At 45.2% G+C, this 26,659-nt stretch overlaps 1 protein-coding gene across 1 annotated transcript in view; it reads right to left on the bottom strand.

The window, feature by feature from the left end:
* The window catches only part of KIAA1549 (KIAA1549 ortholog), a 142,800-nt gene that overhangs the window by 74,186 nt on the left and 41,955 nt on the right, over window positions 1-26,659 (bottom strand). Inside the window, exons 2-8 of the mRNA XM_064574911.1 lie at window positions 12,101-14,752; window positions 8,207-8,295; window positions 6,976-7,153; window positions 6,135-6,265; window positions 3,172-3,355; window positions 1,603-1,662; window positions 231-379 (exon numbers count right to left, since the gene is read on the bottom strand). Of these exons, the coding sequence (XP_064430981.1) occupies window positions 231-379; window positions 1,603-1,662; window positions 3,172-3,355; window positions 6,135-6,265; window positions 6,976-7,153; window positions 8,207-8,295; window positions 12,101-14,752 (3,443 nt within the window). The remainder of the gene's footprint in view (window positions 1-230; window positions 380-1,602; window positions 1,663-3,171; window positions 3,356-6,134; window positions 6,266-6,975; window positions 7,154-8,206; window positions 8,296-12,100; window positions 14,753-26,659) is intronic.

The raw sequence follows: 26,659 nt of genomic DNA, 5'->3' as shown, positions 1-26,659 counted from the left end.
TGCTCATGTTGATGGCATGGCAACCCAGTGACACAATTCTCTTGCCATGCTCCCCACGGGTTTATCCGTCTAGACTCCAGTCGAACTGAAATGCTGCCACGCTCATTTGTTACCTGATAGAGTCATCAGTCCAAATTTAGAATTTTCTCATGGCATTTTCCATTTGCATGAAAATACTGCATGTTTTTAGAGAAATCTCTTCCCCTCCTCCCCTGGCCATCTTAGAGTACCTGCACCACGCTGTTCCCGGCAGCGATGGTGGCCCTTCTCCACATCCGCCTCCGGGTGGACACCTCACTGAACAGCTGGGCCAGCTTGCGCTCCATCTCAGCCTGAAACACTTCATTCTGGAGCTGCTTCTCGACAACGCCCAGGAGAACTGCATTTACAAAATGAAACACACGCAGGCCCCAAAACAAGTTAGCAGTGGAGGAAAAGTGAGTGTGTGTAGAAGACAAAATTAATGTTGGATTCCTATGAAGTGCCCATCCCTAGGGAGGAGACATTAAGAGGAGGAAAAAGTGAACATGAACGGGGTCATGGGGAGCCAGGAAGTGCTGCTCAGGGGTCTTATTTACAGTTCCAAGCTCTGTTACACAGACTGGTGGCCAGAAGTCCCAGGAACTCAGCAGCATAGAAGCTTTGGAGCTAAGAACTCCCACACAAGAGCAAATATTTTATCCATCCTTATTTTAAAACTTCTGGAAATGCTCTGAGTTCTTATCTTATCTAGACTCAAGACTTAGATGCATAAACTGACCCGAGACAAGGGTGCCTGTCTTAAAACATCTGTGGTAAACAAGATTATCAAACAGATAATGGGCTTGTTAGCATATCCTCAGAGAAAAACCCCTGAGCTTTTCAGCCAGAACTGGCCCAAATCTGCTGAGACAGGACCATGGACAAGTCTCTGAAGTGCTGTGAAAATGGTCTGGAACATGGGGCCACTGTACCAGGCAAAGAGGTGGAGCCCTTACATGGGGAGTTGTATGTGAAGCAAGGAGAACTTGCAGGGTCTGAGAAGCCACAGACGGTGATCATTATACGGCACACATCCTCCCCACGACCACTTACTTACCCAGCCGCTCACACGCTGGGCACACAGTGAGTGTGTCACTATCTCTTATTCTTTGATTACCCCGTGAGAAAGCCTTTATCCACAATGCCATAGCTATAAATATCTGACCCAGGCCCACAAGACTTTTTAAAAAACCTTCTTATTTGCTCACCGAGCTACCTTATTCATCCTCATAAAACCAAACAAATAAGGCTCTTTAGAAAACAAAAAAAGAGAGAGAGAGAGATCCTTGCTTTGGAACTCCATCCTGTTCTGGATCAGAAGACTCAGTTCTTCTTAGACCTTCCCCTGGACTTGATGTATGAATTTTAAAGAAAGCCAATCCTTTTTGTGCCATAACTCAGTGGGACACATTCCCACAGCTGAATCTGAATTCCCTTCTCATTCATTCTTTGCCAAGAATTTAAGGGACATGATGCCCTGAATTTAGGACTCAGAAACAAGAAAGTCGGCATCATGCTCGATACACCCGCCCAGACTTTTTATTCCTACAGTTCCCAAAACATTATGTAAGTCAGACATACCTGTTCTCACCCAGGAGGACTTCAACAACTGAGATAAGTTCAGCTGCGGGTACTGGAAGGCTATAAAAAGGAAAGGAGGGAAATCCGTGAAAACATGTTCGCACCCATCAGGAAGGTAAAGTCTAGGGAGTACCCGGTAAGTCACAGTACTTCGCCTTTCTTATACCTTTTAGCACAAAATGTGTTAGAACAAAATGCCAGACTGGTGTGAAGGCACGGACAATATGCAGTTTCTGAGCACAAGAGTCTCCAGAAGAAAGGCGGAGAAAAAGAAGTAAAAGGCTGGTTCGAGTGTCACCAAGTGACAGAGCCCGGCTGCCCGCCCGCCTGCAAGTTCCCCTTGAAATCTCATTGTTCCAGAGCAATGAGATTTCACACTGTGCTCCCCGGGGCCCTAGGGTTTCCCAGCAATGACTCCGGGTAAAGTGACCCTATGTCCTGGCATGGCTCGTACAGTCCCGGGGTACCCCTGATGTCCAGCATACTATTTTACCCATACCTGCACTGCACAGAATGAATAGGCGCTATTTGTAAAGAACAGTTTTTATCCCTGCCCATATACTTTGGCATCTGACAAGTTATCCTTTTTCATTTAATTAACCGCACACTAAAACACATAAAAGTCATTAGACCATTTGGCTGTTCCATTTTTGAAAAAGAATTTGATGTTTAATAATGCAATATATGTTAAGAAAAAAAAAAAGAAGAAGATAGCAGGAGGGGAAGAATGAAGGGGGGGAAATCGGAGGGGTAGACGAACCATGAGAGATGATGGACTCTGAAAAACAAACTGAGGGTTCTAGAGGGGAGGGTGATGGGAGGATGGGTTAGCCTGGTGATGGGTATTGAGGAGGGCACGTTCTGCACGGAGCACTGAGTGTTATGCACAAACAATGAATCATGGAACACTACATCTAAAACTAATGATGTAATGTATGGGGATTAACATAACAATTTAAAAAAAAAAGAATTTGATGGTTTTTTGGCCTGATTTCAACCCTGGGATCTACTGTTTTTTGAAGTAAATGTTTTCCCCACCCCCACCCCGCTCCATTTGCACCGTGATTCTAATTGCTTCAGCCAGGAAGAAAGGTTTTGTTGTTTTATTTTTCTTTTTTTAGTTTTACGCGTGCATGCAGTAAAATATACTCTTTCTGGTGTACAGCTTTATGGCTTTTGACAAATGCACAAAGTTGCATAACCACCACCACATTAAAGATACAGAACAGGCTCATCAGCCCCCAGAAGTTGCCTTCTGCTACTCTTCTGCAGTCTAGCCTTCCTCCCACCCATCTCCCGGGCAACCACAGGTCTGTTCTCTATGCCTCTGGTTTTACCTTTTCCAGAACTTGTGTAGGCTTTACCAGTGCCCTTTACTCTCATAGGACAATAATAAAACAAGGCCAGTGGGTGAGGAGGCCTCTGGAGGCCCACCCTGAACTGACTCTGAGATGCTCCGATTTTATCTGATTTATACTCTGGACTTCAGCCAAATATTTCAAAAGAGGCCCAAGCAATGAAAATACTTGCGGCCACTTTCCCAGCACTTTGCGAGAGAGCCGTACTCACGTTCGGCGATCTGGAGCACTGGGTACCCCAGGTAGAAACTGAACTCCACCACGCTCAAGTTTCTGAGCAGCTGGCTCACTTCTGTCCCATTCAGAAACCCCTGCGTGCCCCTGACGGCAAAGACGATATTCACCGGGCCCCGCCGAGGAGCCGGCCTTGACGCACCCATGGTGATATTCAAGATCTAAAAAGAAGGAAGGTGGGGTAAGCTTCCAAAAGAAAGCAAAACACCGAGCTAAAAGCCGATGATTTCTCTCTCACAATTTCTCTCATTGATTTTTTTTTTTTTTTTTTGCTGAAAGGAGGTAACGTTTTTCAAAGGAACGAACTAGCTCCACAACCTGGTTCCCGTCTGCAATACTTAAAATTCTCAGTTTACTGAAAATGTTTTTCCCATGAAGTGATGAACTGAACACATGTATTTATAGTCCCTCCGCGCCCCTCCCACCCCAAATCCCCCTGAAATAATAAGCTGAACAAAGGGGAGCAAATCTACAACAGCTCTGAGAATGGAAGAAAATCAGAGATTTCTGTCAAATTCCTGGAAGATGGAGAGAGGATGGGATCATAATGATATAAACCAGAACTGAGGGAACTGAGACCCAAATCATACACAGGCATGGAGCGCAGGGGCAGAGAGCCGGTTCCCCCGGGGCCCCGGGAGAACTCTGCAGGAACGGACACCAGAGGAGGCCATGAACAGCAGTCAGTACAATTAATCAATGCCTGTATACCAAAGAGCTGAGCTGATTCTCCCTCTTCTTCCCTTCTAATTGCCACAGGCAAGGCAACACAGAAGTGCCGGCCAAGCCACATCTGCACCCTGACCTGCCCAAAGAACCACTCCCTAAGGAAAAGGAGCTCCCCGTCAGAGCAGGCTAACAGACCGTGTGGGTTTGGCCCCTAAGAAGGAGGGTAGAGACTTCTATCCACCAGAGCACACAAGAGACAGAGAAGGAAAGAAAACGAAAGAAAGGGCAGCTTTGCTGCAAAAAGTACACTGAAGCGCTCCATCCCCAGAAATCCTTATCCTGCACTGGGGCAGGGGTCCCAGGCTGCCCCACCATCCTCATCCTCTGCCTGGGACCCAGTGCTCCAGGGAATCGTCCCATCGGGAGACAGGGCAGATATAGACACAGACACCACAGCTGAACGGGAGAGCTGGCCAAAATTAACAACCTGCTTCTTCACTCCTAACAGCGACTAACCAAAGGTCTCCAAATATTTACGGAAAACTAGGAGCCCGAACGCCAAGGACCAAGATCAACAGAGAACAATGGCTGCAGGGAAAACAGAGACAACGTGGAAACCAGAAGGCAACTTTTAACAAATGCTCATTAATGTCCTCGGAGACTTCCTAGGTGATTTTGCATCATCATTCAAAATAATCCTGCATCTTTGTAGGAGAAATCACCATGAAAAAAGGAGCCAAGAACAACAGACAAATGACAGCTGAGAGCAAATTCAGCAGAGGGACTGAAAAACATGATGGACAGAGCTGAAGACGAAATTAATGACTCAGAGGACAAAGTTTAGGAATTTAAAAAGAGATGGTACTATAAGAAAACATAAGAATTATGAAACATGGCTCCAAGTTTACAAAAATTTAATATAAATTCTAGAAAGAGAGAACAAAGGATACGGAGAAAAAATATCAAAGAAATATAACAACATCAGGGGTTTCCATACAATACACACAAAGCCTGTTCATTCCTGAGTGGCTAGATTCTGTTTTTAGCGTGAAGCACTGCATTTCGTGGTCCCTCATAACATGAAACACCGTGTACTGAGGCACTCCCCCATTGGGTATTTAGGTTGATACCGTTCCTTCTTAGAACATTCTTGTGTTTCCGGCATATGCTCATCTCTGTCCAGCTCACCACACCTGAGCTCCGTGGTCATCCTACTGCTCCGTAATCTTCAAATACGCCTAGCCTATTCACACTACGTGAACTCGGTGCCCCGGAAAGAGATCGACCTCGATTCATGTGAACTGAACTTCTTCCATGAGAGGAAGAGTTAATCGTGGCCTCAACAAACATGTGAAACGAGTTCCTCTTTAAAGGACAAAGCACCGGGGCGCCTGGGTGGCTCAGTCAGTTAAGTGTCCGACTCTTGATTTCAGCTCAGGTCATGATCTCAGGATTGTGAGATTGAGCCCTGTGTTGGGCTCCACAGTGGGTGTGGAGCCTGCTTGGGATTCTCTCTCCCTCCCCCTGTGCCCCTCCCCTAAATAAATACATACATACATACATACATACATACATACATACTCGTATCTACACAGATGATGATACTACAGAACACCAAAGACAGAGAGAAACTGTAAATGAGTCAGAGGAAAGGACTGCAATTAATCACCATCACATAACTACTTCCCAGAACTAGGAGCCAAGTGACAATGAAATAAAATTTTCAAAGTACTAAGAGAAAATATCTGACATCTTAGATTTGAACAACCAACAATACTCTCTATTTGTTAAAATAGGGACATTTTCTGATAAACAGAAAGTGATTATACCAACAGAAGACCTTCAGTAGAGGGGCCTCTCTAAGCAAGGATATACTTCAAAAGGAAAAGTAATTACCCCAGAAGGAAGATCTGAGAAGAAAGAACAAAAGATAAATAAATGATAAAGATATGGCTAAGTCTAAACAATACTGATGGTATAAATGAACAATACTGCTACGTAATTTGTGAGGTTAAAAAACATACTACAGGGACGCCTGGGTGGCTCAGTCGTTAAGCGTCTGCCTTCGGCTCAGGTCATGATCCCAGGGTCCTGGGATCGAGTCCCACATCGGGCTCCCTGCTCAGCGGGGAGTCTGCTTCTCCCTCTCCCACTCCCCCTGCTTGTGTTCCCTCTCTTGCTGTGTCTCTTTCTGTCAAATAAATAAAATCTTTAAAAAAAAAAAAAAAAAAAGGACAAAGCACCTTGTTCTGCATTCAGTGCTATTCTCACCTGCACGGTGAAGTTATGCGTCCCCTGGTGGTGTTTTCTCACTTCAGAAAGAGCTATCATCAGGCCTTTCTCGATGCGCTGGGTGAAGTTGCAGAAGCTGGTATCCACACTCTGAGGCACGAACTGAAGAACTAGAAGGAGGACAGCAATCACAGGCCCATGAACCAGGCACTGGTTTAGGACTGAGGAATGAGGAGGCAAAAAATACTACCTAACTCAAAAAACGCCTCCATAGCATGGGATTAGGTACTGAGAGGTAGTATTTAGCGGTCTCCTAGTAGGGAAACGGAGAAAACCAACTCTGCCCCAAATGAATACATACAACGTGAAGGTGACTTGTATCTTTTAAAATGGAAAAAGATAACAATGGGAGCATCAAAAGATGCAAGTGACTGAAACATTTCAAGTATGAAATGTGAAAATACTCTCAACTCCTCAAAAAACACTGGGGGGGGGATAGATGGAACAATGGGAACATATTCAACTGTGGATATGTGTGTGTGAGTGTATTCAATAATCTTCATCTCTTAGAGGCATGAGCTGAAATACTTATGGGTGAGATGACATGATGCCGTATCAAAATAACGTGGGAGGAGGGCACATAGGTATCACAAGACAGACGAGGAGGTGAAAATTGTTGAAGCCGTACGATGAGTACATGGAGGCTCATTCAACTATTCTGTGCCCTTTTGTATATGCTAGAAGTCTTCTGTAATTATAAAGGCTTTTTTTTAATTTAAATGAATTGTTTAAAATCCTCCCCCAATTTTTTAACAATGTAAAAAATAAAATAAAATTTTATTTACAAATCAATCAAAACAACTATGCTCAGTTTTCTCACCCGTGTGAACTTGGAACCTGGACTCTGGCACAAGGAAGGAAGGTTTCACAGCCAGGATTAAAGGAGTTTGGTCACGTACAAGTTTACTGTTTATAAGTACATTTATGACTGATATTGCCGTGTAAACGAAAGGCCCCGATGTTACCAGGAAAGTGAAGTCAGCGAATAGTTCATAAACCTATGAAAATTTAAAAAAAAACACAAAAGACAGTAATTATCAAATTTGAGAGGGCTGTACCTCAAAATTAAAGGAAGCTGCATGAAGTAGAAAAACAACAGAGCAAGTAAGGTAAAAAATAAACAGGTAGCTTTAAATGAAGGGGGAGGGCTGCATAGACAATCAAAATTTTATTTTAGTTATCCCTTTTACAGATCTGCCAACCGTCTCAAAAACAGCGTAAAATTACAAGAGCAAAAACAGCGAGAAAGAACAGCCAATAATACGAACTGAATAATGAGTTACGGAGAATTCAAAGTCGTTGTATTTAATCCACATGTGAAGGAACACTTATCTGTTGAGCAGGGCTGTCCAAAAGAAGTTCATGAGCCACATATGCAGTTTTAAAATTTCTAGTAGCCACATTAAAAAACGTAAAAAGAAACAGGTGAAATTAATTTTATTTAACCCAATACATCTGAAATATCATTTCAACATGTGGTCAATGCAAAAAATTATTAGATGGTTTACATTTCTTTTTTCACTCAGCCTTTGAAATTCTGTGTCAGTTTTGCACTTACAGCATGTCTCAATTCAGACAAGCCCCATTGCACGTGCTCAGTAGCCACATGTGGCTCGTGGCTCTGTTCAGGATGGTGCAGGTATAAAGCATGGCTTTCTGACCTCATCAGGGGAGAGGGGGTAGGAGCACAGGGTCCACTGTGTATGGAAATCTATCTCTATCCCACTAAGTCTACAGAAATACGCACACGCACTCACTCTAAAATCTAATTAAAATTCTAATCCAAGTCCTTTTACGTAATTCAAGGGAATCATCACGTCATCATCCCCAACTCTGGTCTTAGAGCCTTTTTGCTCCAATTCTGCCAACACATCCCCCCAGTGGACTACACCTGGCCTCAGGTGGGATCAGGGCTTCCCTGATGAAGCGACGTTCGAGTGGCTACCCAGAATGAGCGGGTGTTCACCAAGAGAAGGAGGGAGGAGAGGATAGGGAGCGTTCTAGAACCATGACATGCCTTCAGCCTGAGCTCCCGAGCCACAGGCACCCACCTTGAGCTCCACCGCCCGGTTGAAGTGAATCCTCAACACCTCTTTGATGGACGTGATGATGTACTCCTGCACAGCTCTTCTGGCCAGCACTACAAACCAAAGCCAACCACCAAACGCAGTTTAGTTTCATTATGAATAATGTGGGCGTCACACTTCTGGTCCCCAAAGCAGAGCCTGTGCTCTGCCAAACTGTGACAGCCGCTGCCAAAATCATTTTGTAAAAATCAGGCCCAGACTACGCAAGAACAGGGGAACGGCTGTGGATCTGGACATTCCCAGGTGTTCTGTCTCTTGGCTATGCCCCTAATGGTAAAACACAAAGTTTTAAAACTCTCAGCAGTAATATTTTAAAAGACTTTAAGATGTTACTCAGCAAAACTAGATGACATCTTCCCCTGTAAAATGAGGTCTCCTACCTCAATTTTTCAATGCAGTAAGGGAAGGGTTTTCACCACTAATAACGGGGCGGGAAAGATTTTCACGATCCCCATGTATTAAAATTTTATGTAGGAAGTAAAATATTTCTTATAACAAAGCCTAGCTATATTTAGCTCTCCTTCCACATCTAAGAAATTCTATTTTAAAATGTGTAATAAGAGAGCCTCTTTCTCAGTATTTAGTAAACATGTCTTGCTGCTCCCCCTTCTTTTCCCTATTATTTTTTCTTTCCTCTGCCATTAACTTCTCATAATGCAGAATCTAAATACGTTTGAAATTATTATTCGGTTTTCTGCTTCCTATTCTTGATTTTTAAAACTGGAGACAGGGAACACCTGGGTGGCCCAGTGGGTTAAGCGTCTGCCTTCGGCTCGGGTCATGATCCCAGGGCCCTGGGCAGGGACCCCACTTCTCCCTCTGCCTGCTTGTGTGTACTCTCACTCTCTCTCTCTGACAAATAAATAAAACCTTTAAAAAAATAAAAATAAAAAATAAAACTGGAGACAGAATCGCTCTGTATCTTCCATTCTTTTTTAAAAAAAAAAACATTTAAGTTACATTCAGTTGTTTTCTCTACTGATCGATGACCTTGATAGTAAGCACGGGAAAGGGCTTTTTTAATTCATAAGACCATTAGAACAAATGCAGACACCCTGACGGTGTCTGCTGACACACCAGTGGCCAACTTGGCCTGGACTACAAGGGCTCCAAGAGGACAGACTACAACATGGGTTTTAAAGGGAAGGACAAAAATGAGTGGGAAGGAAAAGAAGGGAAAAGGAGGAAGGAACGGAGGTACAGAGGGACAGAGAAATAGAGGGAGGGAGAGAGGAAAGACCGGAGGGAGGGAAGGAAAGATCTCAAAAGCTAAACTTGGGGAATGGAGAGACAGAATGGAAAATCAGAGACAGAAAAACCCAAAAGACCAAAGGAAGAAGTACACGTTGCAAGTAGCCCCATCTAAAGGGTGAACCATCCAAGTATTACTCTGAATAGTCTGCACGACCCACCATGAAAACCTACACCTTCTCTAGTTAATCTAAGTAAGATCTAAACTATAACGTCAGGGTATGAGCACAAGGGTCTTTGGGGGAAAAGGATCATCGACAACAAATATCTGTTTCTCCAAATATCTAGTTTGGGCCAAGAGAGGCGAAAGAGCCCTGCTGAGGAGGCCAGGGTCCGGCAGGTCCTGGGTAGGAAGCACAGCCTCACCCCCTAGAGGATAAACATGGTGAAGTGCTCTCTCAAGAGTCCACCACGGATCAGCGGAGGGCTCTTACTTTTATGACAGAGCTCCATAAAAAGAACCCTTTCAGAGGACAAGTAATCACCCCAACCCTCTCTCTCTGATAATTACTAAAAGACTAAAAGAAACCAAGGCCAAATCTAAATGAAGATTCTAAATGAGGTGATCCTTCCTAGGGCTCAAAGATAACCACTGGGAGCAAAAGATAGCATTCCTGTCCACTTAAAAATACAATGTAACACTAGGGATACTTATGCACAACTCCCCATATTTACTACACCTGTTGAAGTGTACATTTACAGTGAGTGAATTCTACCCCAAAAGCTATTGCAAATACTCGGATCCCTAACAAAGAACACCAAATTCATTAAATGTATATCCTCTACGACAGTTAATCCAGGCTATATATGTCTGATATTCTTAGAGATCTTCTAAAATGGTTTCTAATTATTTGTAGAAAAATTTGAAAAGACACATTACGCCTACAAGTATCATAAATGTCACGAAATCCAAGAAATAAAGAAGCTTTCAGTAGTTCTTTTAATAAGCTTCTTGTAACTGACCACTTTGTGGTTACTATGTAGTAATGCTATAGAAAAGGAAGAAAAGTATCATGTCTATGAGAAACTCTTCTCTCTCCTCTGGACTACTGTTTTCCCACAGACGAAAGTTCACCACTAGCCCCAACCTCGTCTCCTAGCATAATTACTTCCTCCTCCCATTTCACAGTCTAATTACCAGCCAAGCTGAATGTTGTTGGGCTGCCTGACCTCTCCACCTGTGTTCACGCCTTCCACCAGAAGGACACTTCCCTTCATCTCCAGACGACAGCCCTCTTGAGTGTGCACCTCCAATTCACATCCTTCCAAACCCATCCCTCATCATCTATCTCAAAAGTCACTTTCATAGAACTCTGCTTCAACCATTCTTATCACAACTTCCAAGAAAACATGGCTTGTGTCTACCCTACTAGAATCTAAGCTCCTTGAAGGTCAGATCCATGTCATTCATGTAGATTACTCTCAAACCTTCTAAAGGCATAATCATTTGTCAAATGAATTAATAAATGGTTCCTTATTTAGGGGAGGGAGGGAGTTAAGAGAGTAAAGGCTTCAGCTTCTCCCCACGACCTCAGAGGGTGGTGGCACCACCATGATGAGCAGAGGATGCATGGCCTACCTCACAGCATGATCTCCTTCTCCTTCCTCACCTTACGTTTCCCTGTTCTTCTTCCTTCTCCGCTCCACTCCATTCCTCCTCTACTTCTATCAACTTCTTTCCCCTTCCTTCATTTCTATCCTCCATTCCCACCAAAATCAACAACACACAGAGCCAGGCTGCACATCAATATTATATTGTATTTAAGTATATTAACAGGTCGCAAGACTTAACACGCAGCCTGTCATTCCTGATGAAGAACAAGCTGGAGAACCCAACCAAGAAGGCCACAGTCACTGGACACGTACAGATATGACGTCAAACGTGCTCTGATTTCACGAGACTAAAGCAGCTGGGCAGATACAAGGGAAGCTGCTGCTTGTCAGCCAGTCACTCGGGCTGTGGACCAGGGTGGAGATCAAAGTTTATAACTGAGATCAGACATTTAGCTGCTCCCTGTTTCTTTCTCGGAATCTCAGGATCTAAGTGACATTTACAGGAACACGTAGGGGCAAAGTGCTCCCTCCTTTCAAGGAAAAGAGTAAGAAATTGTAGCGGTTGCCCTTACACATTTGTGCATCTGCTTGAGCTAAACACGAAGGTTTTTGTTTTAATCGTGCCATCTACGCATCCACCAGGCTATGAGTTCCAAAGGCAAAGATCCTAGCAAACGCTCCTAAGCCTCCATCTGAATCTTTCATCTCTCTTAGTGCTACTACTAATATGTAGCATTTTGTGGGTGTTTCTTATGTGCCAAGCACTGGGTTAAGTACTTTATGTGCAATGATGCATTTAAATCTTTACAATAACCCAACAACGTAGATGCCACAGTTATCCTTGTTTGACAACTGAGGAAACCGAGAGGTCAAGAGACTAACTGTCCAGAGAACTCACAGGAGAAAGGGGAAGGAGTGAGGGTTACCACCCAGGGGCTCCCTGGGGCCGAAGCCCCCGCTCTTTCCCAGGATGCTGTATGTCACAGAGGCATTCCGTACAAGCACCTGAGAAAGATCACCCCAACCAAGAGGTGACTTGAAGTGGAGCCTTACCGGTTGTGATCAAATAGGCATCGGGAACTGTAATATCACACACATATGGCGGCTTGGTGGTGACCGGTGCCGGATTATCAACAGTTGCTTCAGAAGTGGAGGTGGGCACGGGATGAAGGGACGGCGGGGGTCGCACCGAACTGCTCTCGGGGGGGTTCTGACTCGCAGTTCTGCTGCTCGGGGTGCTGTCAACAGTCCGATCAGGGGCAGCACTGGTGTTGGGTGAGGTGGGTTCCGTGGAGGTGTTCATTGGTAAATCTGTGGGTGTGAATGACGGGCCCACGAATATTGGCTCTGTAGGAAGAGGTGAGGGGACCACCTCAGAAACAAACGAGGATGCTGACGACAGGTACGCATCAGTGACCAGCAGTGTGGGACTGGCAATGACTTTGGAGAAAGAGGGGAAGACAGGTGAGCGGTCACGCGTAGCACTGACTTCGTCACTGGAAGGTGCTGGAGTTGGAGCTGGAAAGAGAGAAGATTCTGCTAAAATGGGTGTCGGATGAAAAGCAGTCAAAGGTGACGGGAAGTGAGTCCCAAGAGCCAAAATGTCAAGGGTGGGCTCAGACCTGGAGGGCACCAGGGTGGTGACCGCAGAGTCACGGGCAACGAGTGACAACTCGAAAGAGGAGGTAGTGTCAGTGAGGGCTGCGGTGAGAGGAGCTTCGGGACCTGTCGGGGGAACCGCTGCGGCTTCAGAGGACTTGAGAGCATCAGAAGGGAGGCTTGAGAGGCGCGGCATCTCGGAGCAGCCAGGGAGGAACGCGAAGGTTCGTAAAAGAAGGTCTGAACTCGGCCGCGGCTGAGAACATTCAGAGTCTGGGGAGGGAGGGACGGAAGGCGGGGCGGACGGCGCACGGAGAGAGCCGGGCCACGCGAGCGTCTCAGCCGCGGCAGAGGACGCCTGAGAAGCGAAAGCGGCCGCCGCACTCGCTGTCCCCACAGTCGCAGGGGCAAGTCCTTCTGACGGTGAAGGGGCCAGGCTGCCGAGCTCCAGCGCTGGCGTTGAGAGAAAACCGGCCGCGGACGCCAGGGCCCGTGCGGCTTCACGTGCCGGAAAGCGGCCAGGCTCCGGGCCAGGGAGCAGCGAAGGCTCCCCGGACGCGCCCCGAGCGGAAGCCGGAGGAGAAGGCCGTGGGTCCCCGCGAGCGGGCGCGGGGCGCTTGGGGCCCGCGGGGCGCGGGACGGACGAGCCGGGCAGCACGCGGCTGGCGACCCAGGGAGGCCCCGGCGGTTCGGCGACGGGGGAGGAGCCCAAGGGCGCAGGATCGGGTGACGCTGGCGCGGAGAGGCGGCCGCGGGAAGGAGGCACCGCGCCGGCCCCGCCACGCCTCGCAGCCGCCGCGGCTGAAACCCCGCCGCTCGTTCCTGAGGCGCCCGCGGAGGGAGAAGAGAGTGCAACCGCCGGCCGGGAGGGGAAACGCGGCTCGCAGTCCCGCGGCTCTTCTCCGAAATCCGGGAAGTCCGCCCCCCCGCGGCTGGGCGGAGAGACGCCGCGCGCCCCCGCGGCGCCCACCGACAGGGTCTCGGCGCCGTCCCCCGAGCCCGCGTCCTCCCCCCCCGGGAGGCTGGCTGGCGCGACGAGCCGAGGCGACGCCACGCGGCAGGACACGCAGCCCGTGCACGGCGGGCTCAGGCCGCGAGCGTCGTCCTCAAGGGCTGCGACGACCACTGCGTCGCCCGGCAGCTCCGACGTCTCAGCGGAGCTGCCGGGGAGAGGGGGGTGAGAAGAAACATCCGCTGATGGAGGAGAAGAGGACACGGAGGCGGGAGAAGAGGAGAACAAAGCCGAATTTGGGCTGCCGCCACTGCAAGCCAGGGCCATCTGTGCCAGAGCGGAGGCAGGCTCTGTTCTAGAAAGGATGGTTCCTTCTAGACTACGACTCACAGCTGTGGTCGCCTCAGGGTATCTGGCCGTGGCCGGAACATCCTCTGGAGGCGGTGGGACCTCCGCCCAGGAGGGCAAAGGCTGCTGAGTCAGGCCACTGCCTAAGGGCAGAGGCTCTGCAGACAGAGAGCTAGAAGGAAGGGTTTCTGCCTCCTCCGTGCCTGAAGCCACAATCTCCGGCCAAGTCCTGCTCGCTGAGTGCCCGTAAGCGTCAGTAGGATAAAGCACCAAGTTCCTACCAGGAGTTGGAAGCAGGCCCTCGGATGTGGGAAAAGCTGACCGAAAAGCACTGAAATGACAGGGGGATTCGGGATACGTTGTTGGTTGTTGCATTGTGTTCTGCCACGCTGATGTCATCTGTTGGTCTTGTAAAGAAATAATGGGTGAGGATGGAGTCAGCGCCGGCGGGCTGACCGGGAGATACCGAATCGGAGAGACCACGCGGGAAGTGGTCCAGGGAGCTTCTGGCAAAAAGTTATCCATCTCATCATCCTCTCTGACCACCGCATTGCTCATCATCGACACATAATTTGCCACCAAGATGCTGTGATCTGCTATACTCTGGGTCATTGCTCCTTGGTTAAAAAAGATTGTATCAAAAATAGTGGTGGATGGAGATGATATGACGTGGAGAGAACTGCTTTCCTGGGACCCTGGGGCAGTTTCTGTTAAGGCCACATGTGCAGTGCTGTGCACGGTGCTTTTCTTCATCATGAGCTCCACGGAGGATAAAGAGAGGTTTTGCTGTTCCAGAAAGAGCTCATCTACAAGGGAAGTAAAAGCTGGGTTAGTTGCAAGGCAATCAAAGTCATATTGCCAACACTGTTTCAAAATCTCCACTCACTGTGAATATGCACAACACACAGAAGTTAAAACAGCTAATTGGGAGCCAGAAATTGCCAGAATTACACTCAGGGTAATATCTGCAAATATTCATAACTGTGAGCTCTACCTTTACTTAAGCTTGTGTGTAAGCAGACATTAACATTTTTTTCTCTGACTTGCAAATGACACCACAGAAGACTGGATATAGAGGAGGTCCTGGGAGGTTGTCTAGTCCATTCGGTCTCATTTATCACACAAGAAAGAGAGTTCAGAGAAGGTAACTACATCAGTTACATGATCACCCAGAGGTGAAGCTGGAAACTCAATATCAGCCTGTCTTGATTCCCAAGCCCACGTTCCTGCTCTTCCACAAGAGCCAGCTCTCAAGAGAAATGAACATGACAAGTCTGACAGCATCACTCACTCCCCAGGTAAGAGTTCAAAAGATCCTAGTTTAGGGCTGCCCACACTGAGGCCCCCGACTACCTCCAGGCTCAGCTCTCATCATTCCCTGCTCCACTCTCACACCTTCCTGACTACCTGCAGTTCCCAAATCCAAATTCCCTCTGGCTTAGCGACTCTGCACATTCTTCTCCCTCTGCTTGGGATGCCCTTCCCTGGCTCTCCACTTGAATCACTCCTACTGGTCCTGCAGATTCCACATAGACACCACCTCCCTCCTTAGTACTCTAAAGTTGAGTCCGTGCCTCTCCTGAGGCTTCTACCTGCCGTATCCCTTATCATCCCTCACTGAAATGAATTGTCCACTCATTACACTGTGACCCTCTTGAGGACAAGGACCGTCAATCTGTTTTCCCAGTGCCTACCCCAGTGAACAACACATAGTGCAAGCTCAATAAGCATCTGTTAAATGAATGAATAAATAAAGGAGTGAATGGTGAGGACCGAGTTCTGATATGTGCCAAAAGCATCCTATCGTCCTCTCAAAACTTCCACATTCTTTATCCTTGTCACAGCCATCATTATCATAGAAGTGGTTGAGGTATCTCCACCTATCATTCAAATACAGTGTATACAGAGGCAGGATCTGTAATGGCCCAAACCCCTATTGAAGACCTAGAGCACAGGGTACTGTCCACTGCAACAGAGGCTGGGGACTGAGCAACTATCATGACCCATAATAATACCCTCCTCTTGCTTATCCAAACAGTCCATCAGAACATGAGTGTGTGAAATACTATAGAGATCACCTTGAATTCACTCTTTTTGTTTTTTGTTTTTAAAGATTTTATTTATTTATTTGAGAGAGAGAGTGAGAGAGAGAAAGAGTACAAGAGGGGGGAGCGGGAGAGGGAGAAGCAGACTCCCTGCCGAGCAGGGAGCCCGATGCGGGACTCGATCCCGGGACTCCAGGATCATGACCTGAGCCGAAGGCAGTCGCTTAACCAACTGAGCCACCCAGGCACCCTCTTTTTGTTTTTTTTTAAGTAAATTATTTCTAGCACAGTTATTGGGTGGCTCAGTCGTTAAGCGTCTGCCTTCGGCTCAGGTCATAATCCCAGGGTCCTGGGATCGAGCCCCACATCGGGCTCCCTGTTCAGTGGGAAGCCTGCTTCTCCCTCTCCCACTCCCCCTGCTTGTGTTCCCTCTCTCGCTGTGTCTCTCTGTCAAATAAATAAATCTTTAAAAAAAAAAAAAAAAAAGAATAGCACAGTTAAGTAAATTATTTCTGTTCTATTCCTGGCAACGTGACAGACTGGAGATCTTGAAGTCTTCCCACATCGTAACACTTAATTATGTTTAGTAACTATTCAAAAACATCCTTTTACATGACTGGATGAGCCTGCAAGACAAAAAGGGACATGTGCTAAACACAAGAGCAAAGAAGAAGATGGACTAGGAAGGTCATCAAGCACTACAGTCACTGGATAGAGGGATACTGGACCAGATAGCCTAATGGTTAGGCCACAGGGGAATAAGGGACGAGTGTTGGGTCTGAACAGGTAAAGAACCCAACTGAAGACCATCTCCAAAAAAATGCAGACCTGAGAAGGGCCATACTCTCAGGGAAAGAGTGAATCAGGAAGAAAAATACCCATCTCTCAGAGAACAGTGAGAAAAAGTGTCTGTCTCAACTTTGACTTTGTGCAGATATTTTATAAAAAGCATTCCAGGGGGGGTGAGGGTCTAAAAAAAAAAAGCATTCCCAACTTTGGAATCTATACTACTTGTGTGGTCCTAAAAACTGTATGTTTAGAATCATAATTTAAAGTGGACCAGGTCTCCAGTGTCTATCAGAGGTTAACATAAATCTTCTCCAGAAGAACACACTCGAAAACCAGGCATCAAAGTAGTCCTGCAGCTAGAGGTCCAATAAATATGAGTGCAAAATTAAAAATTACAAAACACACAAGGAAGTAAGGTACTATGAAAAAAAGTCAAGAGAAGCCCACACAAATAGTATCAGATCTGTAAAGACTTTAAGATTTATTTATTTGAGAGAGAGAGTGAGAGAGAGCATGAGTGGGGGGCAGGGAGACGGAGAAGCAGACTCCCCTGCTGAGCAGGGAGCCCGATGTGGGACTCGATCCCAGGATCCTGAGATCATGACCTGAGCCAAAGGCAGACACTTAACCGACTGAGCCACCCAGGCGCCCCAAGACTTTAGATATTGGAATGTGAGCTACATTTTTTAAAGTGTGTTTAATCCACTTAAAATAATAAAGAGGTGGGCGCCTGGGTGGCTCAGTTGGTTAAGCGACTGCCTTCGGCTCAGGTCATGATCCTGGAGTCCCGGGATCGAGTCCCGCATCGGGCTCCCTGCTCAGCAGGGAGTCTGCTTCTCCCTCTGACCCTCCTCCCTCTCATGCTCTCTCTATCTCATTCTCTCTCTCAAATAAATAAATAAAATCTTTAAAAATAATAATAATAATAATAATAAAGAGGAGACTGAAAACATGAGTTAGGGGCAAGAGACTATATAAAAATGGCCAGAAAGACTTGAAAAAGAATTAAAAGAATATTTAGAAATGAAAAAATAAAGGTGTGCCTAAGTGGCTCAGTTGGAGAAGCGTGCAACTCTTAATCGCAGGGTCGTGAGTTTGAGTCCCACATTGGGTGTAGAGATTACTTAAATAAAGTTTAAAACTTATATTATTTTTTAAAGATTTTATTTATTTGACAGAGAGAGTGGGAGAGCACAAGCAGGGGGAGCTGCAGAGGGAGAAGCAGGCTCCCAGCTGAGCAGGGAGCCCAATGCAGGGCTCAATCCCAGGACAATGGGATCATGACCTGAGCCGAAGGCAGACACTTAACCAAATGAGCCATCCAGGCGCCCCTAAATTTAAAAACTTTAAAAATATATATGAGTTAAAATTTTGAAACTCAATATGCAATACATAATAAACAATAAATAGCAATTTAGACATAGCTAAAGAGAGATTTAGTGAACTGGAAGATAGATCTGAAAATTACACAGAATGGAATACAGAGAAACAGAAAGATGAGAAATATTAAAAAGAAGTTAAGAAGTATAGAAGATGTGGGGTGCCTGGGTGACTCAGTCAGTTAAGCATCCAACTCTTGATCTCAGCTCAGGTCTTGATCTCAGGATCATGAGTCAAGCCCCGCACTGGGCTCTGCACTGGGCATGGAGCCTACTTAAAAAAAAGGGGGGGGGGTGCACCTGAATGGCTCAGTCGGTTAAGTGGCTGCCTTCAGCTCAGGTCATGATCCCAGGGTCCTGGGATCGAGCCCCACATCAGGCTCCTTGCTCAGCAGGGAGCCTGTTTCTCCCTCTGCCTGCCTGATGCTCCCCCTGCTTGTGCTCTCTCTCTCTCTCTCTGTGTCAAACAAATTTTTAAAAAATCTAAAAAAAAAAAAAAGTATGGAAGATAGAATGAGACAGTCCAACATACATTTGATAAAAGTTTTTAAAAGAAATAATAGAGGGAGCTGGGTAAGACAATATTCAAAGAAACAGTGCTAAAAATTATCCAAAATTAGTAAGAGACATAAATCCTTCAATTCAGGAAAACAAAGAAATCCCAAGCCACATCCAGGGTCACCTGGGTGGCTCAATCAGTTAAGTGTCCGACTCTTGATTTCAGCTCAGGTCATGATCTCAGGATTGTGAGATTGAGCCCTGTGTTGGGCTCCACAGTGGGTGTGGAGCCTGCTTGGGATTCTCTCTCCCTCTCCCTGTGCCCCTCCCCTAAATACATACATACATACATACATACATACATGCATACTCGTATCTACACAGATGATGATACTACAGAACACCAAAGACAGAGAGAAACTGTAAATGAGTCAGAGGAAAGGACTGGCAATTAATCACCATCACATAACTACTTCCCAGAACTAGGAGCCAAGTGACAATGAAATAAAATTTTCAAAGTACTAAGAGAAAATATCTGACATCTTAGATTTGAATAACCAACAATACTCTCTATTTGTTAAAATAGGGACATTTTCTGATAAACAGAAAGTGATTATACCAACAGAAGACCTTCAGTAGAGGGGCCTCTCTAAGCAAGGATATACTTCAAAAGGAAAAGTAATTACCCCAGAAGGAAGATCTGAGAAGAAAGAACAGAAGATAAATAAATGATAAAGATATGGCTAAGTCTAAACAATACTGATGGTATAAATGAACAATACTACTACGTAATTTGTGAGGTTAAAAAACATACTACAGAATTACTATAGCTTACTACGATCCCACAGAAACTGAAAGAGGGCATCCAGAGGTATTTGTGACTCATTAGCAGAAATGGAAATCAAGATTAAGACAAAAGTCTGTGAATAGATTTTGTGTGTATACACTAAAATTAGTACATGATACTTAGTCATATATTTATTTAGACAAAAGATTTCTAACTGGTTCCATTAGCATTTGAAAGTCATAAACTTATACCAGCTATAACCTGCTTATTTAAAAGGGTCACACTCCTTTTTATGTAATGTGACTTTTAAAAATGAATAAATAAAGGGTGCCTGGGTTCTTCAGATGGTTAAGCGTCTGCCTTCGGCTCAGGTCATGATCCCGGGGTCCTGGGATTGAGTCCCGCATCGGGTTCCCTGCTCAGTGGGGAGCCTGCTTCTCCCTCTGCTTCTCTCTCTCTCTCTCTCTGTCTGTCTCTCATGAATAAATAAATAAAATCTTTTTAAAAAATAAAATAAAATAAAATAAAAATGAATAAAAGAAGGAAAGCTTTTCTTAGAGATTTCAATATTATTAGGCATTTGTTGTCTTCCTTACAACCTCACTCTAAGATTTCTTGTCTACGTACTTTTACTATTTACCTGTCATATTCCAAGCATGGGCAAAAAAGTAACCACGATGCTTCTCACAACCATGGTAAAGTAAGTTGTAGCTGTTCTTTTCCACAGTAAAGGGTAAACGGTTATAAATCTATTTATAGTAATAAAAGTAATAAAATCAACATTCTGTCTACCTATGTAACATATAGATTTGAAATTTCTTCTAAGGACAAATCATTTTATGTGTGCTTTAAAACTCTGCTATGATCTAATTTATTTTGAAATATAAGATCTGAATAGAGAGCATGATCCCTTTTAAAATGAATCAGAAACATATTTGAAAATGCACTGGAAGACTACAAGAGATAAAACAGCAAAGAAAAGCAACATTTTTGGGCTAATTTATAAGCCCAAGTATCTGATGCCAGTTAGAATTCCATCCACCCTGTTTACAAAGGACATGGAACAGAGAAGGCAAAGTGGTCAAAAAGATTAAAAATTCTCTGCACAGTAAAAAAAGAGGAACAAACACTTCCCACTAAGAAATGTGAGGTATGCCTAGCTGTGATGTGGTTTGTTGTTTGTTGTTTGTTGTTTTTTCCTCCCTTTTTTGGCCAAGCCCCAGGAGAGAGAAACCAGCTCTGAAGCGACAGCAGCTGGGATGCCAAGGGAATTACTTCTGTAGTTAATTCAGGAAGAGGTTAGAAAACCCCAGTGAGTCTCTCCCAGCAGAAAAGCCTTCATAGACTCTAATTTCAAGCCCTGGAGATCAATTTTCAAGTTCTAAAGTGTTAGTTCACCCGAGTGAAAGGCTGTCTCTGTGCCGACAGAGAGAAAGGCAAAGGGCTAGGGAGATACCCGTGCTCCTCAGACTCCGTGCATGGGAATGAGGCGGGGGTCTTGTTAAAAGGCAGGTGCTGGGGGCGCCTGGGTGGCTCAGATGGTTGAGTGTCTGCCATCGGCTCGGGTCATGATCCCGGGGTCCTGGGATCGGGCCCCATGTCAGGTTCCCAGCTCAGCAGGGAGTCTGCTGCTCCCTCTCCCTCTCCCTCTGCTTGTCCTCTGTCTCTGTCTCTCTCTCTCTCTCAAATGAATAAATAAAATCTTCACAAAACAAAAGCAGGGCTGGGGTGGGCGCTGAGTTTCTATGTCCCTCTGAGGCACTGCCACGTCTGCAGCCACACTGAACAGCCCATGTTGAGGCACTTTCTCCCACGGAGACTGCACAACACAGACTTACTGGGTGCCTACCTTGTCCACCTGGGCTCCCATCTTGCCACGATGTATGTAACAGAGCAGGGACTGTCCTACTGCTGTGTGGATTCACGGGGCTTAAAAATTCACAAGGCAAACCCACAGAACGTACAACGGCAAGAATGACCCCTAAGGTATAAACTATGGACTCTGGGTGACAAATGATTTGTCAACGTAGATTCGCAGTTTGTAACAAACATGCCACTCGCTGGCGGATGCTGATGGTGGGGGAGGCCGTGCATGTGTCGGGGGAGAGGACATACAGGAAATTACACCTTCCGCTCAATTTCGCTGTTCAGTGAACTTCTAAAACAGCTCTTTGAAAAAACAAAAGCTTTTAAAAATCTCTTATAAAGCTTTTTAAGAAGTTTTTAGAAATCCACGAGGGAGATGCCTAACTCTCTAGGAACTTGTTGGTCTTACCCAAGCAAGATAATTTTTTTTGTTTTCTTCTTTTTAGTGATATTGTTCCAACTGGAAATCATCCCCAAATACTGTAGTTGATCATGGAATCTTGGACTTTCCGACCTGAATGGATCCTTTAAGGCCTTAATCGATCCCATCACGTCGCAAAGGAGGCTCAAACACTTTAAGCTGACTTGCTTAAAATAGCACCCGGGCCCTAGGCAGCCTTAGGAAGACAGGTTCATAAATTCTCAGTGATTGAAGGCTCCTCACACACCACAGCACACTTAGTCAAATCAGTCCATTTAATTACAATTGCTAGTAAAGAAATTACGTTGGAAAACATGCCAAGTTATATTACATTGCAAAGGAGCTGAAAGCATATACTATTATTTTGTGCTACTGAAGCCCATGCATAGGCCTGCCTTCAGAGCCGAGAGGCCTCACCATCCCCCTGGAGACAGCTCACATGTGCAGGCCTGGGTGCTAGGAAAACAACACGTCCTCGGAGGGCTGGCCTGGGAAACCAGCAGCAAAAACCTCTGAAGAGCTTTAATCCAAATAGAACCATTACTTTTGCTTCTTTGTTAAATTGTGGAACTTTCGAAACATAATGAGTCATCTCAACTCTGTGTGGATATTAAGCCTACTACCAAACAAGAGCCCTGCCCTCTAGGATTTCTAAGACATAAAAAAAACCAAAAAGCAGATAGTTAAACTACTGCCCAATTTGGTCAATGTTTAGCGACTTTTATTCTTTTTACAGTTCTTGGGTTATCCTGAAGAAGATTTTAGTGCCGTTATTAAAATCATCCTCCGGGGTTGCCTGGGTGGCTCAGTGGGTTGGGCCTCTGATTCTTGATTTTGGCTCAGGTCATGATCTCCGGGTCAGGCGGGATCAAGCCCCAAATCCAGCTCTGCGCTCAGTGGGGGAGTCTGCTTGGGATTCTCTTCCTTTCCCTCTGCCCCTCCCCCTGCTCACACTCTTTCTGTGTCTGTAGGATAAATAAATCTTTAAAACAAATATCATCCTCCCCTCTTCCCATTTTTCTCCCTAGTTTAGAAAACAGTATCTTCCTTCCCTTTCTTTTTCCAAACCCAACTGTATACTAATACCTTCTACTTGATCACTCTCTCTTCCAACTGGTACTGGTTTTATTATCAAATAATCAAGATAAGAAATGCTATTTATAAAAACATATTTGCCAGGTATATAGATAATAATACAAAGAACACTTGAGCTCCCATCACCCAGTTTAAGAAAAAAGATTGCCCTTTCCTCTGGCATCCCCTGGGGACCCCTCCCCCCCCTTCCCTTCCACTGAGAGAATCACTCTTGAACTATGCCTTTCTCACAGCCTTCCTTTTCCTTATAGTCTTACCACATGTGTGTATCCCTAAAGAATACATACTCTCCAGCTTGGTGTGTTTTCAAACTTTATCAAAATGGAATTATATTGCATATATTCTGCTGCAACTTATTTTTCACTCCATATTTTTTTAGGTTCATCCAAGTATATTTTTTGCATGTAATTATTCTCACTTCAACATGAATTCCATGGTACGAATATTATAAAATTTATTTATCCATCTATTGTTGATGAACAGTTGGGACTACTGTCAATGTTGCTTTTACAAATATTTCCTTTTCTTAAGATTTCATTTTTATTTATTTGAGAGAGAGAGAGAGAGAGCATGAGCAGGAAGGGAAAAGGGAGAGTGAGAAAGAGAAGGAGACTCCCCACTGAGCAGGAAGCCTGATGTGGGACTCAATCCCAGGACACGGGGATCATGACCTGAGCCGAAGGCAGACGCTTAACCAACTGAGCCACCCAGGTGCCCCTCTTTTTTTCTTTTTTTAAGTAGGCTGCATGCCCAGTGTGTGAAGCTCAACGTGGGGCTTGAAATCACCACCCTGAGATTAAGACCTGAGCTGACATCAAGTCAGACGCTTAACTGACTGAGTCACCCAGGTGCCCCAAACATTTCTGATATGAACTTTCTTACTCATCTTTTGATACACAGATGTATATATAAAATATAAATGTTTGAGTATGCATGTGCACATGTATGTATTTGTATATGTTTGTGTGTGTGCACCTGTGTTTTAAGAATGTATGTGCATGTGTGCATGTGTGTGTGCGCGCATGCACGAGAACAGAACTGTTGGGTTAAGAGGCACCTGGGTGGCTCAGTTGGTTAAGTGTCTGACTCTGGCTCACATCATGATCCCAGGGTCCTGGGATCAAGCCCCATGTCAGGCTCCCTGCTCAGCAGGGAGTCTGCTTCTCCTTTTCTCTCTCCCTCTGCTTCTCCCCCTGCTCGTTCTCTCTCTCAAATAAAATCTCTTTTTTAAAAGATTTTATTTATTTATTTATTTATTTGACAGAGAAAGAGATAGCGAGAGCAGGAACACAAGCAGGGGGAGTGGGAGAGGGAGAAGCAGACTCCCAGCTGAGCAGGGAGCCTGACGCTAGGCTCGATCCCAGGACTCTTGAGATCATGACCTGAGCCGAAGGCAGATGCTCAACGGACTGAGCCACCCAGGTGCCCTCAAATAAATAAAATCTTAAAAAAAAAAAAAACAAAAACTGCTGGGTCAGAGGAGATGTTCATCTGAAATTTTACTAAATAATGCCAAGTAATCTTTCAAAGTAGTTGAATCAACTTAGACTCCCACACTTGATTGCTATAAATTCTCACCAATACTTAAAAGACTCCTGATATTCACATTTTTACTAATCTGGTTGGTGTGAAACCTTAAGAGTTTTAAGGTTTTCATTTGCATTTCCCTGATTATAATAGACCGAGCACCTTCTCCATATCTGTTAGCCATTCATGTTGCCTCTTCTGATATCTTTTCAATTCTACTGCCCATTTTGCTATTGGGTTGTCTTTTTCTTTCTGATTTAAAGGCATTCTTGATATATTCTGGATACTAATCCAATGTCAGTTATAACTTCTCCCAGTTCTGTAGCTTATTGTCTGATTCTCTTTATGTGGCCTTTTGATGAACAGTAGTTCTCAATTTTAATATGGTCAAATTCACCAATCTTTTCTGTTATTGTCTGAGGTTCATATGCATTGGTCTTAACACAGAGGTTTAAAAAATCCTTCCCTACATCAAAAGGCATAACGATGGTCTTATATTGTCTTCTAAAAGTTTTAAGGTTTTGCCTTTCTCATTTAAAGCCACGTGTGCCTGGAGGTGTAAAGTCTGTGTGCACATGTGTGTACATGTGCATGTATGTAGTATGTAGTATGAACATGGACAAGAGTATCCCAGACCGATGTTACTCAAAGTGTTTGCACTTTTCATTACTGGCCTGCAATGAGAAAAGGTGCTTGAGCCAGCATGTAACTCAATGCATGGCTTCTTCAGAGAGTAGGTCATGATACAAAAATGTAACTGTCAGCTGAACCAGAAAGCATGCTCCACAAAGGGTCAATTCGTGCTCTGGTCTAAGTTCCTTATCTCATCTTGGATGGAAGACAAGACTTTGCAGGCCAGCTCATTGCACGGTATCACCTGGGCAGAGGATGTGGGATCTGCACAAGGTCCAGTGGGGTGGGATAGATGGAGGAAGAACTAGTAATGCAGCCCAGTGAAGAACACAGAGAAGACCAGTGTGTCTGGGAAAGAAGGAAGGAAAAATAAAGTGCCCCCAAAATGGAGTCAGAGGGAAGTAGGGCATCAGAACACACAAGGCTTGGAAGCCATGATGTTGAAGATAACGATTTCATAAACGCAATGGGAAGCCATCAAACGCATTTAGAAACATGAGAATGACATGACCAGAAGAATGGTTTTAAAATTCCCTCCTGCTGCAGTTGTACAGAGCAGGTTAACAGGGGGCAAGAGGAGATGTGGAGAGACTGGTAATGTGCTCACAATAGTTGAAGCTTGAGATGATGGTGGCTTACATTAGAGTGGTCTTTCCTTCCAGAACTCTGCTACTCAGTGTGGGCTGTAGGTCATCAGCATCACCACGGATGTTTCAGAAATGCAACCTCTTTGGCCCATCAAGACATTAGTGGGTCAGAAACTGCTTTCAACAAGATTCCAGGTGATTCATGTGCCCATTAAAGTTTGAGAGCACTAGCCTGAGATTTTTTTTTTTTTTTTTTTTTTTTTTAGAGAAATCCACATGGAGATATCAAGTTTGCAAACAGATATATGAGCCTGGAGATAAACCTACAAAAGGAAGGAGGAATCTGAGAAGCAGGGGGAACCAGGAATGTGAGATGACAAGCAGACAGAGGACTGCAAGGTTGATGAGGCAATGTGGCATGGGATTTAGGCATGGCCATGGGCAATTCTAATGCAAGTACAGGGACCTTCCTTTGAAAGGTACTGGACTAGAGCAATGCCAATGGAACAATCCAGAAAAAAGGAAGAGATGGAAGAGGCAGTGGATAAGTGAGGAACCCCGGTGGCTGAGAAGGAAGAAGAAATGGCATCCAGAGGGGAAGTGGCCTTTGATCCTCAATTAGATGACAGACTGAGAAGGGGAGAGCAGAAACTGGTCAGTTATATAGACATGCTAGTGAGAACATAAGGGAATTCTGGTCAGAGGTAGCATAGGGCAGAGTGCACCGAGACAGTGAAGAATGTGTGAAACAGACATGGAGTAGGGAGCAGGGCTGCCTACCGACATGAACAACACCATCAGGCTCTCCCATGGAGCTACAATCCAAAACCAGAAAGCAGGTTTCATGTCCCATGTGAGGAAAAGCTGCTGTTCCCAAATCAGCATTTTGGGCTACAGATGGATATGGGGACTTACCCAAAGAACAATCATTGATGAGCTCTCAGGGTGAATGTTAAGTACCTGACTGCACAGTCCTGATACTTGAAGATCTCAATACTATGCACAACTTCTTTTAGAGACCCTCCTTTGGGGGCGTGTGAGTGGCTCAGTTGGTTAAGCATCTGCCTCTTGATTTTAGCTCAGGTC

Source organism: Mirounga angustirostris, unplaced genomic scaffold (assembly GCF_029215605.1).
Source record: "Mirounga angustirostris isolate CCGP_5_RB_7025 unplaced genomic scaffold, mMirAng1.0.hap1 SCAF_12, whole genome shotgun sequence".
Taxonomy (NCBI): Eukaryota; Metazoa; Chordata; class Mammalia; order Carnivora; family Phocidae; genus Mirounga; species Mirounga angustirostris.
This window is presented reverse-complemented; position numbering and strand designations above follow the sequence as displayed.